The sequence below is a fragment of the Brassica oleracea genome, chromosome C2, assembly GCF_000695525.1.
Source record: "Brassica oleracea var. oleracea cultivar TO1000 chromosome C2, BOL, whole genome shotgun sequence".
Classification (NCBI taxonomy): domain Eukaryota; kingdom Viridiplantae; phylum Streptophyta; class Magnoliopsida; order Brassicales; family Brassicaceae; genus Brassica; species Brassica oleracea.
The window spans coordinates 41,629,485-41,642,745 of record NC_027749.1 but is presented as its reverse complement, the minus strand read 5'-3'; the positions used below and the strand labels follow the sequence as shown (position 1 = coordinate 41,642,745).

The following is a 13,261-nucleotide window of genomic DNA, read 5'->3' as shown; positions in this document are numbered from 1 at the left end:
TGAAATATCTAAGACTAAAAAGAATTATATAATAGTGTACATACAAATATTATATAAACTAATATATTTTGAATACCCAAATGGATCTCAGATAGGACTAGGAATCGAACAAAGACCGCAAGTCGGAGAAAAAATCAAATATGTACTTTGCCCTAGATCCAAACCCAACTATATTTTTTGGTTGATTTTGGTATGGTTTTTCGGATCCGGTGAAACATCTAAGACTAAAAAGAGTTATATAATAGTGTACATACAAAATATTATATAAACAAATTCACAAATTATATAATTTTAAACAAGTGCCCTTCTTCGATATAATGACTTTGTAAGAGAATAATGTACGCCAATTCTAAAATACTAATTCACAAATTTTGTTTATAATCCAAAGAAGAACCCGCGCGGATCAAAATCTAGTTTATCATTATAAACATAATCATATCCTTCGTAATGTTTTTAATTTGTTTTTCTTTATTTTCTTTTATATAGGTTTAACCTCAAGAAATCTTTTAGCAGAATCACGATGCACGCCAACACCATTTGGTGGTTGGTGATGCAAAGAATTTGGACTTAGACATATAATTCGTGCCTTAAGAACGAAAAGGAATGTGAAGAATTTTGTGCTGGGAAAGGAAAACCCTAATATTATTGCACGGAAACTCTTTCAGTTTCTAAAAGAAAACAAATATTATTATAATTATGTAAATATGTTTTCAAATAATAAAACCAATTAATAATGCAAGTGTGAATTGGAGATTTTACATGTATCTCAAAATATATGTAAATATGTTTGAGAACCTCTAATCAAATTGTAATTTTTATTGAAATTCAGTCTTAATATGATTTTGTTCATATATATTTTCCTTACTTTAAAATTCATATACTGAACTATTAAATAAATAAATATTTGATTTAAAAAAATAAAAAATAAAAAGACTGTAACTTTATTTGATTATTGCATATTGCTATACTGTATAGTTTTATTTTATATACATATCTTTTCTATTTAATTATATCAAAATATATAATATTTCCCTACTTTTTTGTAACTTGTAAACATATGAATTTAATTTGACAAATAATTTATGTCAACAAAATCAAATAAATTTATATATATATACACGTTATCAAAACACTAACCCTAATTTCCAATTGGATTTTGACATTCATCAATGGTTATTTATAAAACCTCAAACCATTTTATTGGTATTAATTTTAGTACTTAGGATTATATTTGAATTATTTTGTTGTATATGTGCCAATGGTGGACGTAGTGATAGTTTTAGTTTATGTGATCAGATGCCAAAGTTTGTCTTGGTTGAGCTGCTGCGTTCCAGACTGTTCGACGACCAGATTTCCGTCTGAATGGTGTGCTATGTAGGTTAGTCATTGTGGTATGTGTTTTACGTCGGATTATTCAAAGGTTCTTATGTTGAATCGCCTCTCCTTCTAGCGCCAAATAATGGGTTAGGATTTTGATAACATACTTCAGAAGAAATCTAAGAAAAGTATATAAATTGATGATACGAGTAGAATACAACTATGAATACAGAGGATATCTAAGAACAAGAGAGTATGATTGTATTGAGAGTTTATGTTTGCATTTTGAAGAATGAATTTGGGTCTATTACTTCTTGTCTTTGGTATTTCTTTTATAAGTGTGCCTCAGGTAGATCGTAGCGACCATATAATTTCCACTGAATATTATATGTTTTCATGAGTGTCTTTAATGCTTTGATCTCCGTTACATTGCGGTATGAATATGTCTGCTCTGCATGTGCCGTCTCGAGTTTGGGATCTACATTAAACCTCTAGGGGCCTATTATCTTCTTTTGAACGTTAATCGAATTCTTGGACTGAATATGGAATGGGATAAACCTACCTCCAACAATAGCTCCTCGGAGTTTGGCGTGTACCAAGTCGGATATTGTCGAACTAGAATCACCACATAATTCAATTCACGCGAAAATGTCTATCCCCAATTCTTCATGATTATTAATTTAACAAAATACTTAATTCTCAACTGAAACCTAGAAAAAAGAAAGAAAAAAGAATCATTTTTGAATGTCTTTGTTTTTTGGACTACGTTTTGGGTGAGAAAAGATTATAGGGATATCACAAAAACCAAAACACATCTGATAAAATTAATATTATTAATAATTTTTCTAAAGAACGGTTCAAGTAAAAGAAGAGAATCATATCACACGGATCTCACAACCAAAACATTTATATGTTAAAATTGATTTTGTTTGAAAAGATAAGATATAAGCACTGCACTGATTTAAATAAAAGGAATATACCACATAGGTTAAGACCATTAATCTCGAACAATTTGGGTTGCTCTCCGGGATCATGGCTTTTAGTTTTGAGTTTTTAAAATGCAAATAATCAATGAAGAGAAATGCCACACGAGTAATTCAACACAAAGTTTAAGAGTCTTTGTGCTAATGGTTGCACAACATTCAGTCATGTTTATGATGCCTTCTCCTTCGCATAGCTCCATCATCATCCTCACTTGAAGACTCTGCCCAACGATACCTTTTATGCTCCCTTCTCTTTCTATTCTTCCGTCTAACCTCTGAGTCTGAGTCGCTGGAGGCAGCTGAACCTCTGTTGTGCCTATGTTTTCTTCTTCCCCCCCTCTCTTCCTCGCTATCACTTGAAGTAACCACCTCGACGTGCCTGTGATGCCCAGCGTGCCTTCCTCTGGCATCTTCGGCATTGCCATCATCAGAAGTCTGTCTTGAGCTATGCGACTTGTACCTCCGGTGGTGCCTTATCTTCATCCTCTGCTCGTCCTCTAACCCGCTCTCATAGTCATCACTGCTATCATCGCTTGAACTTGAGGACCTTCTCTTATGCCTTCTGGATCTCTTATCTTTCCTTCTATCACTGTCATCTGAATCAGAGTGTGCATGCCTTCGGTGCTTACTGTGAGTTCTCCTCGACTTTCTGCTCACATCAGAGCTAGTATCACTTTCAGAGCTAGATTCAGATGCAGCCCTTTGTCTTCTTCGCTTTTTTGACCTCTTGTCTTTGGTTTCAGCAGCCTTGGCAGCCGCCTCAAGCTTCTGCTCCCATTTCAAAGGAGCTTCCTTCTTCTCGAGAATTTGCCTTTTCTTCTCCTCCACCATCTGCATGAACTTCTTGCAGTCCATTTGGAACGAAAAAACAGCTGAAAATCTGCATTTTGGTATGAATAGAACCAAAGGTGCATCTCACAAAAGAGAAGGAAAAGGAAAAAACAATGTTAGCTCTTCCATCAACAGTGTCAATCACGCTAAACAAAAACAATCGGGCAACCTGACGTACAAATAACAATCAAGCCAAAGAACAGAGATTGACCAGGATGATGTTGATAAAAATAACTCATACAGAAATATCAAACAGTAGAATTTCAATTTAATCTTATGCAAAGATCTAAAAAGCTTTGAAACTAGTGCGTTGACTAAATATGAACCAAACTTCTTACCTGATGCGAGTAAGAGGTATTATTAGATTGGCCTAAGAGGAGAGCAAAGCTGCGAGGGCGAAGACCGACACACTCGATAGCGGATCTGCAAAAGAGGGGTGACGTCATATTTACTACTAAATCATCCCAAGAATCAAAGATACTAAACATATACAAAATCTACCGGAACAAGAGGCGACCTATGGAAGAGATGAATAAACAACAAAGTCGAGTGGATCGGAGAATCCATGACAACTCAAAACAAAAAAGGTATTAGGGCGAAATTGAAGCACAAATCTATAAGATCGGTGAACTGTGAACGTGATTTAAACTAAGAGATCTGAAATCTGAGAGATCTAACCGTAAAGGAAAGGAACAGAGAGGAGAAGGCAAACACGCTAGGGCTTCGTCTCTCTCTTTACTCTTTTTCGGGAATGTTCTTCGACAGGTTTTGTCTGGAATTTATTATCCCCTGTTCCGTATATATATATATATATACCCGAGTTGTGTTACGTGCCGTTTGTGTATAATTCCGAAACACATCGTGTCGTTTATAAATAAAAATCTCTGCTCACTTCCGATGGGCTCCGGTGAGTACTACAGTAAAACATCTACAAAATAATTCTTTATAAATTATGGTTTTTATATTTTACATTAAAATTTCAAAATATAATATATGTGATTATTTATAAGATTGTACGTATAAAATATTATTAATTATAAGAAAACTTATTTAATGGTACGTATAAAATATGATTAATTGTATGATAACACATATTTTTGTAACCTATGATGACACATATATGATATATAATAGTGATTAGGGATGAGCGTTCGGGTTCGTTTTCGGGTCTGTTTGGGATTTCGTATTCGGTTCAGATCTTTGATGATTCTGTTCGGATTTAGATAACCAATTTAAATTATTTTAAAAAATTTAAAATTTATTATATGCTTTAATTTTTTAAAAAATCTATAACAATAGAATATATTACATATAAATTAACATATGTAAGAGTAACTAACTTAACATATAAATTGGTTTGGTTTAAATATTTGGATACAAAATTAATAATTATTTAAGTATTTTTGGAGTTTTGAGTATATTTTAACTATTTTAGATATTTACGTTTGATTATTTGTATATATTTTCAAGTATTTAAACGAACTTAAAAGTATCATATATATTCTGGATGTTTTTATATATATATTAAATCTAAAAATAATTAATATATATATAAGTATCTAAATCTATTTTGGATATCCAAAATACTTCGGTTCGGATTGATTAGGTTTCAGTTCTTAAAATACCAAAATTTTGAATAATTTGGATATTTAATCAATTTCTGTTCGGATTTGGTACTACTTATTTGGATTGGGTTCGGATTGAGATCGGTTCGGTTATTCGAATTCGAGTTTTTTTGCCTAACCCTAAATAGTGACATAAAAACCAAATAGTATCATATTTTCTTAAAAATACCCTCGCGCGGGCGCGCGGATCAAAATCTAGTTATTTAATTATTCTATGAGAAAGTTAACAGTAAAAAAATAATTTGAGATGAAAAGTCTCTACAAACATATATTTACACATGCTAATTATATAATTAATTGTTTTGAATTGATTATTATTAGATTTGTAAACTGATTGTTTTGTTACCAAAGCTGGTTGAAAGAATAACTCTAAATAGAAAATCCCTATAAATATGCATTTACACTTGCATTTACATGATTCAAAATAGAAATTCCTATAAATATGCATTTATACTCGTTTTTAAATTAAAGTTAGATTTATGATATGCATTAATTAAACTTTAAAAGACAAGAATTTTAAAATGCAAGTAAATTTATTATTTCAGTGGCATATGATTGTAAATAAATTGAAAAATTGAGGAGTAATTTATATGGGTACTTCTCTTTTAATAATATAGATGGTACAATGGAGGTGATTGGTTAGACTGTAGCAAATGACTTTAGCTTTAAATTTTATCTACAGTCTTAAAAACCACCAATCATAATTTATATTAGTTTTTAAAGCTACAATCAAAAAATTAAAAATACAGCCAAAAAAACAAAAAAAAAAAAGCTGTAAAAGTCTTATTTTCTAAATCTTTTTGGTTAAAGAAAATTTTAAAGTTACATTTCTTAGAGCTAAATCAAAAAATCATACAGACTAAATTCAAAAATAAAATTTGTACAGTTACAGCCCAACCAATCACCCCCGATAGCATTCGATCTTTATTTAACTATTGATCCTGTTCAAACTTTCATTCCAACAACTGTTGAAGACAAACAAAACCGTACAGAAATATATAATCGCATTCTTCTTTTCATTTATTAGGCGTTAATCAAGTGTCCCAAACTCAATAAAGGTTTCCTCCCACCAGACAACAACAAAGGACTTGCAGCTCTGATATAGAAACAAAACCAAGAAGGAACCAGTTGCAATCTGGTTTGCAGTAATGTTCAGTATCCAGTGCATTTTATATAAACCCTTGAGAAAGAAAAAAAAAATACAAAACACAGACTCAATACTCCAACTTCTCTTCATCATTTTAGTTCCGCAAACAGCTTAGGTCCGACCTGCATGTCAACAAGATGATATTTTTAGAATGAAACTTTAGGTGTAAAGATAATCACTCCATTCAGAACACTTACACATTTGTCAACACATTGCCAGTAGTCAAAATACTGCCCAGTGCAATGTTTGTGTCCAGACTCATCACCTTGGACCCTCTTAACACACGCCTGAACCCACAACCGAAACACAAGGTGTCGTCAACCCACAACTTTTATGTCGAAGTATTACACACTAGTGTCTGGCAAAACAAGGTTATGACAAATGACAGCTAAGTTGTATACGTATATTCACCTGATATTCAAGTAGTGGCTTCACACATTTTGGTTTACAAGATTCCTCGAGACACTTTTTAGGATCAACAACTTCTACATCCGCCCTGTAGTCATCAGAATCACACCATATAGTAGGATGGAACATCAAATATTAGATAAGCAAACTAGACCAACTAGCTATATAATACGTTCGAAACTATAACAGAGCGTCCTTGAGTAGAGGTGTTAAAGGATGAAGCTAAAGTTCCCCCATTTTTACTAAGCAACTCTCATACACATACACAGAATTTAATAGAGAATGTGTTACAGAGACATGTATAACTTCCAATTGCAGATTACGATCTGGACCCATCAATATGAGCTACAATCTTAAGGGATAATAAAAGGAGATTACTCAATTCTAACATATAAGAGAGCAAGAGATGCAGTCAATGGAGAAATAAAAAACACACAAATGTCAACAATGGGCATTTCTGAGATCAATATGTAATATGTAAATTGATAGTATGATTATAACCCAGATGATTCCTTGCAGAAGAAGGAACTTACATGGTGAAATTAGAAAGAAAGGATCGCAACCTTCGCCGAGAGAAGAAGCATGATAATTATTCCCATCAGAGAAGAGCAACGTAGGATTAGATCGTTAAAGGCATATGCTTTTATATGATACACGAAACGAGAATTCAATGACATTACCTGATTGATCGCCAAACGATGAACCCAAAATGTTGTAATTCGATTTCCCCCAATCTCATCGCTTCCACGCTGTATAGTCGCCGCTTCGGTTACAGTTCGTGGGCTCATTTCTAAAGCATATGGGCCTTCAACAGATCAGCTTATATTAGGCCCATTAAGCCCATAAGGTTTACGTAACTAAATCGTAACCGTTGCTTCATCTTTCTTGCTTCTTTCACTTGTGAACTTCTTGAGATTTTTCTGTCAGCTCAATTTCACAACAATGGCGATCGTTAGTCTCACCTCCTTCGTTCTCTTCGCACTCATGCTCTGTCTCCCTCTACCTTCCGTCGCAGTCCCATCGGGAGAGCTGGAAATAGCCATCTCAGTCCTCCGTGTCAGAGGCCGCGCTCTATTCGCAAACGCCATCACCACCTCCGATATCCTCTTCGATCTCCTCTCCGCCGAGTCTCTCACCCTCCTAGTCCCCACCGACGCCATGCTTTTTGACCTCGACATGAGGTACTCTCTCCCCATGTACATCTCCACCCTCCGTCTCCACGCCTTACCTCTCCGCCTCACGATTTTCGAGCTCCGATCACTCTCTAACGCCTCCTCCGTCCCGACCTTCCTCCCCTCACACTCACTTCTTCTCACTAAGCCTTCTTCCTCCGATTCCGTTTATCTCGACGGCGTCGAAGTTTACCTACCTGGTCTTTTCTATGACCAGCATATCGCCGTCCATGGTCTCGCCAATATTCTCCAGCTCTGCAGATCGCATTGGGCGGAACTCGAGAACGGCGCCTTTGCTTTGCCACCTATGGTTGATTCGCCGTCATTTTCACCGTCATATTCGCCATCATACTCGCCATCGCCAAGGAGCACGTGGTGGATTTCACCGTCGCCAGAAGATTACATCGAGTTTTTTGGCCGTACACCAGCAGAGCCGCCGCGGATTGGGGAGGTTCCAGTTTCACAACCGCCGTTGGAAGAAGATCTGATCGTTGGTGATGGGGATTCTTGGACTACCGGATTCTGATGGACACGTGGTCTTATCTTACTGGACCATTCATTTTCTTGTGCCAACTCGAAAGATTAAAATGCAAAGACGCTTCTTTTTTTGGATTTTGTAAATTTCATAGGAAATGCATGTTTACTGGTGTGAATAGTTGTTTGTGTTGGATTGAATTTTAAATAAAAAGTACATATTTCTGATAATAATATTACCGTCGGTTATACAAAATCAAGGTTGCTGAAAACTACCAAAATTTGTTTCTTTTCAGTAAATCACAGGAACATTTTGATATGTAGCATCTATATTTGACAGAAACAAATGCTAATTACTCAAGTGATTAGTGACTTCAGTAAACAACATTGTTGCTTTTCCAAATATTTGCTTGTACAAAGGAAACAAAAACACACACAAAACTTCCAAGATGGATCCTCTGTTCCGTTTTTTTTACCACTTTTGGCTTTGGAACTTCTAACTTTTTCTTTTGCAACTCCTCCACACAGTTTGGGAGTGGTCAGTAGAATTTATATGTTACAGTTCGAAATTAGACGCTAAGGCCATCGAAACCACATTGCTTGTAAATCAAAGCTTGTTTCCTTGGACTAATGCCTATCCCACAATTCACAGAAACCTGCAAAAAAACACATAACTCTTTTAACATTAGATGAAATAATAAACGGAAGTTTAAAGACTTAAAAGTCTAAAAGAGAATCTTTTTAGCTGGAGGATTAAGGAAAAAATGCAAAGTGCAGACGTGGATCCTAGAAAAAATCAAAAGTGAAGAAGAAGCAAAGGCCAAAAGTGAAAGCAGAGTAGGACTAGTGGTGGTGGTCGGTGTAAAGGAATCTATTACTTAACAACAAATCCTTCCTCTCTCCTCTTTTTTTTCTACCCGCAGTTTATTTTTTACTGATCCGGCAAAAATTTATTTTCTCTGTGTTCACACTAAGAACACAGATCCGACAATGGAGACAAGAACTGAACAGAAAGGAGAAAAGATGAAGAACCTGAACGCCTGGGGAATCGAAGTTCATCACTCGGATCTTAGCGCTAACGTCTCCACGAACCGTAAGCTCAACTCGATCATTCAAGGAAGCGTCTCTGACTAGATCAGCGGCGTTACCTTGCATAAGATTAACTCTATCAACAGCAATCGTCGCCTCCACGTTCCTCGTACTGTGCGCGTCCTGGTAGAACCCGGCCACCGTCGCTCTCCCTAGAGGTAAGCCTTTGTACAGCACCGTGAAGCTGGACTCACCGTACCTGATCCCGACTTTGTTCGGGTTACCGGCGGTGAATAGCATCCGGATTGTGAAGGAGAGGGAGGCGGTGGTCGGATCCAAGACGCTAGGGTTGGGGTTATCTAAGGAGGTGATTCCCATGTTCATCACCGCCACTTGTTGCAGATCGAACTGTGGTTTCTTCGGCTTCACCGCTAGTATCACGATCAGTACTATTGCGAGCACTAGGAGTGCTAGGAAAGCGAAGAGGAGGAAGAGGCAGCAGCAGCATCCCTTGAGTGAGGCTGATGACGAGGAGGAGGAGTAGCTACGGTAATACGGTTGCTGATGCCTCGCCGTGTGAGAAGGAGGAGGAGGGACGTGATGACCGGTGTGGCCGTTGAGACTGGGTCTAGAAGGAGGAGGAGGAAGAGGAGGTTGGTGATGATGACCGGTGTTGCCGTTGAGACTGGGTCTAGAAGGAGGAGGTGGAGGCATAGTAGGTGAAAGCAAGAAGCTCTCTCTCCCTTCCCTGTCTCACTGCAATAGAGGTGTTGAGAGAAAAAAAAGACAGAGCAAAAGAGAGAGAGAGAGAGACTTCCGCGTCAGGACAGTGTTGACACGACTTAAATATACGATTATTAACCACAATAAAATAAATAAACAAAGGCAAATCTCAGTTTCTCTTCCACTATCACCAACATACCTCAGTTACAAGTATATTAAAATGGGATGCGGAATGAGTTTAAGTTGCACAAAGAAGGTTTGCATGATTCAGATGTTGGAGCCGAGAATGGTTCGTCAAAAATGATAGTTAATTGTATATGCAACACTCAAATTGAGAAACTGATTCCCGAGAAACAGAGGCTTTTATGTACTAGAAAAACAAATGAGGATAGAGACCTCAAATACAAACACGCTAATCACTCTTCTTTTGTTACAGATAATTGTGTAAAATCAATTTGGCTGCTTTGTGCTAAAGTTGACCCTGAAGCTAAAAGACACTATATTTACTTCTCTGGACTTGTGATCAAGCACAGATGTCACCCTTTTCTTTTGCTGACTCTCTCCCTCATTCCCTCTTTATCCTCTTCTTCCGTGTCCGAGCCCGTATTCTTCTCTAAGCTAATATCACCATAAGATGCTTCCCCCCTGTCAGACATTGAACTTACCTCGTTTTCTTCATCCACTTCTCCCGATCTGACAAATCATTAGTTTCACGTTAGCAACCATTTCACATACAGGCACAATACATTGAGCCACTAGCATCTAGCAAAGACTTACACAAGGCTAGCACAACATGCTCAGCTGGAACAGTTTTTTTTTAATTTCAGTAAGTACTTGCTCGCAGAAACTACGAAAGTAAGTAACTCCATCAAGGAGGACTTTGGAAGTAAGCCCACCAAGAGTGGACTTAACAACCCCAAATGAATCCCATCGAAACACAGAGTACGAGAATCCGTCACACGGTCTTTCTGAAAGCACCAACTGTAACAACCCATGTAGTAAGTGCCAAAGGCCTCTAGCTATAGAAAATTCAATAGAATCACAATCTAAACTCAATCCAAGCTTTTGTATATATGAATATGATAACAAGATGATATCGATTACACTCTTGAATCTCAATTTGAGTAACCGCTGGCCTAACCCAGACGATACACTCCTCAAGACCTGAGTCTCAATCCAAATCCAAATCCAAAGCTAACCCGATTGTAGAAGACGACTCTCTCTTTTCAGGGATAACAGAAAACCCTCTGCTTCAACTGAAATGTTTACTCAACTCTGATGACTGAGCTTACATGTCACCAAGCCTCATCCCAGTGCTGTTGAAATTAGCATAATCCAAGTACCAAAAGACCATCTCAAGCAATCCAAGAGCAATAAGCACTGTTATGCAATGCCGCTGAAGCGGCAATATATCCTCACTAAATCTCATATACTGGAAGAACCAGACACCACTGAGCAAACGACATGTACACATAATGGTGTAGCCATGAGTAGAGACATTGGGGAGCTGAGTGAGTCTGACGAGGAAGAGCCAGACTTGAGAAGAGAAGAACCAGACTTGAGCAGAGAAAAACTAAATGAGCTAGCCAGCTTGTGGAGTGGACCAGTAACCAGATCAAGGCTGAGAGCACAAGAGGAGAGGCTCCAGGAGATAGCCAAAATCGTGGGTCTTGGATCAAGACAAGGAGATCAAGATAAACCAGCCTGTTGGTTTAATTTAATTACTTTGTAAGGGCTTTGGTTATTGGGCTTTCATTTAATTTAAACCAAAGACAATTAGGATTTTAAAATAAACCAATTTCAATTGGATTAGGATTAGAATTAGAATTAAACCATCCTGGTTTACTTCTAGGGTTTCTGTTTGTCGATTTCTTTAAGAACATGGGGGGAGGCAGCTTTGTTTTCTGAACTTTCAATCTAAGAATTATTCAGTCAACTTTGATGTCTTGTCTCTAGCTTTCTCTGTTCAGCTCAAGAACATTGATCTCACTTAAAGGAAGGAATTCCTGTGAATCCCATCTTAGACAATACAAGGTGATCTTGTGTCTTTGAGTAGCAAACCATCTCTGTTGCCATTCCATAGCTTCAGAGAGACGTCCATAGTCCAGCAGAGTGCTAGTAGCCTCCAAAGACATCCCTATTTCGTTCCCCTTCAAGTGATCCAGGAGCAGAAGCCATACCCAAGCTGCACCACATAATAAAACTTCATCAACGGAGCCTACCTGGAAGATAGATCTTTGGCCACCGTAAGCTGAACCACCGATGTTGTTACGATCCGAGGCCTCGAAGATCACAGCTTGGAATAATCCGTTACCTGTAAGAGACCTAGTGAGGATACATACAGCACATGAAAAGTTGAGAATGTAGAAGAGGAAAATGGTTAAGCCTGATGAAAGATTGGGAAGAGGCGAAGATTCCTTCGCTGCCGCCGTAGAGGAGGAGAGAGTTACCGACACCGTGGAAGGGGCTGTGATGGGTATATGTGAGCGGAGGATTCTGAGGTTTTGAAGTGGAAAGAGAGAAGAAGCGGGAAGAACAGAGAGAGGTGGATTAATTTTCTCGAATCCCATTATCGGGAAGGAGGAGTTGGACTCACCACTGATATAAGTTTGGGCCGTAATGGGCCTAAACGAGATATTCGGCCCATTTAATACAAATACAATAGTCAATGCTAGTGTCTCGAATTCGATCTAGCGAGAGAGAGAGAGAGAGAGAGAGGCTGAGAGGGACTACTAGAAGAACCCCGGTCTGCATCGCCGCTCCTCAGGAACAGTTGGAATTCCACGACTGAGTGAAATCTACGGAATCACCGCGTATTGATAAAAACCACATCGGATTAGATTGGAGTGTCGGAGAGACGGAGACTTGAGCAAAGTTCCGAACATTGAGGGACGCCGTCTGATTCTTGTGTAGATCAGATCCACCCACAGGTTCGTAGATTCTGCAACCTTGGATTTCTCTTTCTACTTCATCTGTTCTTTTCTCTTTCTAGCAACAAACCCCCTTCTATTTTTAGTAGGGGCAAATATGATCTGGGAAAGTCGAGAAAAGTTGTAGATTAATTGGAACTTCGTATTAGTTCCAAAGTTACAACAAGGTTTGATGTCCTCAAATCTTTAAATTGAATGCACAAAGCAATGTCTTTTTCTTTGTGTTGTTCATAGTTTCGCTTCATATAACAGCCCTGATGGAAGCAGACAACGGAGGGAACAATTCTAGTCATGCTTCAAAACAACGTTTGCGTTGGACCCATGAGCTACATGAACGCTTCGTTGATTCCGTTGCTCAACTTGGTGGCCCTGATCGTGAGTTTCCCTTTTCTTTTTTTTTTCTCTAGTAACCCTTCTAATGGTATATTTAGTAACTCTTAGCCATGAGAGGCAAAGCTTGTTTGTTTGGTTAGGGTTACTGAATATCTCTTTTCTCTTTGATTTTCAAAAGGAGCTACACCTAAAGGCGTTCTTAGAGTGATGGGTGTTCAAGGGTTAACTATATATCATGTCAAGAGTCACTTACAGGTATTCTGAAAATGATAACACTGTGTATGCAACC

At 37.7% G+C, this 13,261-nt stretch overlaps 5 protein-coding genes across 10 annotated transcripts in view; 2 read left to right on the top strand and 3 right to left on the bottom strand.

Annotated features, from left to right (window-relative positions):
- Positions 1 to 2,250: 2,250 nt before the first annotated feature.
- Positions 2,251 to 3,907, bottom strand: LOC106320925 (CAX-interacting protein 4). Of its 3 annotated transcripts, none has more exons than XM_013759270.1 (3): positions 3,810 to 3,907; positions 3,470 to 3,554; positions 2,251 to 3,214 (listed from the first exon to the last, which is right to left on the bottom strand). In XM_013759270.1, the coding sequence occupies exon 3, from the start codon at positions 3,153 to 3,155 to the stop codon at positions 2,460 to 2,462; it is 696 nt and encodes a 231-aa protein (XP_013614724.1). In that variant the 5' UTR covers positions 3,156 to 3,214; positions 3,470 to 3,554; positions 3,810 to 3,907; the 3' UTR covers positions 2,251 to 2,459. The 3 variants fall into 3 exon arrangements, with proteins under 3 accessions (XP_013614724.1, XP_013614734.1, XP_013614726.1); XM_013759280.1 differs by having other exon boundaries at positions 2,251 to 3,180; XM_013759272.1 differs by having other exon boundaries at positions 3,633 to 3,895.
- Positions 3,908 to 5,753: 1,846 nt separating this feature from the next.
- On the bottom strand, positions 5,754 to 7,106 carry LOC106320264 (cytochrome b-c1 complex subunit 6-like). The gene is made up of 5 exons (XM_013758632.1): positions 6,992 to 7,106; positions 6,845 to 6,874; positions 6,315 to 6,399; positions 6,101 to 6,190; positions 5,754 to 6,025 (listed from the first exon to the last, which is right to left on the bottom strand). Exons 1-5 carry the CDS (start codon positions 7,048 to 7,050, stop codon positions 5,993 to 5,995), a joined length of 297 nt encoding a protein of 98 aa, XP_013614086.1. The 5' UTR covers positions 7,051 to 7,106; the 3' UTR covers positions 5,754 to 5,992.
- Positions 7,107 to 7,179: 73 nt separating this feature from the next.
- On the top strand, positions 7,180 to 8,133 carry LOC106320253 (fasciclin-like arabinogalactan protein 19). The gene has a single exon (XM_013758623.1). It carries the CDS (start codon positions 7,254 to 7,256, stop codon positions 8,007 to 8,009), a length of 756 nt encoding a protein of 251 aa, XP_013614077.1. The 5' UTR covers positions 7,180 to 7,253; the 3' UTR covers positions 8,010 to 8,133.
- Positions 8,134 to 8,310: 177 nt separating this feature from the next.
- Positions 8,311 to 9,813, bottom strand: LOC106320243 (protein YLS9-like). Its single transcript, XM_013758615.1, has 2 exons — positions 8,990 to 9,813; positions 8,311 to 8,613 (listed from the first exon to the last, which is right to left on the bottom strand). Exons 1-2 carry the CDS (start codon positions 9,698 to 9,700, stop codon positions 8,527 to 8,529), a joined length of 798 nt encoding a protein of 265 aa, XP_013614069.1. The 5' UTR covers positions 9,701 to 9,813; the 3' UTR covers positions 8,311 to 8,526.
- A 2,594-nt stretch (positions 9,814 to 12,407) lies between these two features.
- LOC106327185 (protein PHR1-LIKE 1-like) overlaps positions 12,408 to 13,261 on the top strand; it is a 2,235-nt gene continuing 1,381 nt past the window's right edge. Inside the window, exons 1-4 of one of the 4 annotated variants that reach the window (XM_013765262.1) lie at positions 12,408 to 12,639; positions 12,729 to 12,806; positions 12,892 to 13,014; positions 13,151 to 13,227. In XM_013765262.1, coding sequence (XP_013620716.1) covers positions 12,897 to 13,014; positions 13,151 to 13,227 — 195 coding nt within the window. In that variant the 5' untranslated portion in view covers positions 12,408 to 12,639; positions 12,729 to 12,806; positions 12,892 to 12,896. Of the gene's footprint in view, positions 12,640 to 12,725; positions 12,807 to 12,873; positions 13,015 to 13,150; positions 13,228 to 13,261 lie in introns of all 4 variants that reach the window. The other 3 variants (XM_013765261.1, XM_013765263.1, XM_013765260.1) reach the window with 3 other exon arrangements.

Excerpts from the sequence above, each read along its gene's own strand:
- LOC106320253 (XM_013758623.1), top strand. The coding sequence starts at position 7,254 with ATGGCGATCGTTAGTCTCACCTCCTTCGTTCTCTTCGCACTCATGCTC.
- LOC106320264 (XM_013758632.1), bottom strand. The coding sequence starts at position 7,050 with ATGAGATTGGGGGAAATCGAATTACAACATTTTGGGTTCATCGTTTGG. Across the intron at positions 6,400-6,844 it reads TTTCTTTCTAATTTCACCAT|GGCGGATGTAGAAGTTGTTG; the intron begins GTAAGTTCCTTC and ends TGATGACTACAG. Across the intron at positions 6,026-6,100 it reads GGCAATGTGTTGACAAATGT|GTCGGACCTAAGCTGTTTGC; the intron begins GTAAGTGTTCTG and ends GTTGACATGCAG.
- LOC106320243 (XM_013758615.1), bottom strand. The coding sequence starts at position 9,700 with ATGCCTCCACCTCCTCCTTCTAGACCCAGTCTCAACGGCAACACCGGT. Across the intron at positions 8,614-8,989 it reads TCGATTCCCCAGGCGTTCAG|GTTTCTGTGAATTGTGGGAT; the intron begins GTTCTTCATCTT and ends GTTTTTTTGCAG.
- LOC106320925 (XM_013759270.1), bottom strand. The coding sequence starts at position 3,155 with ATGGACTGCAAGAAGTTCATGCAGATGGTGGAGGAGAAGAAAAGGCAA.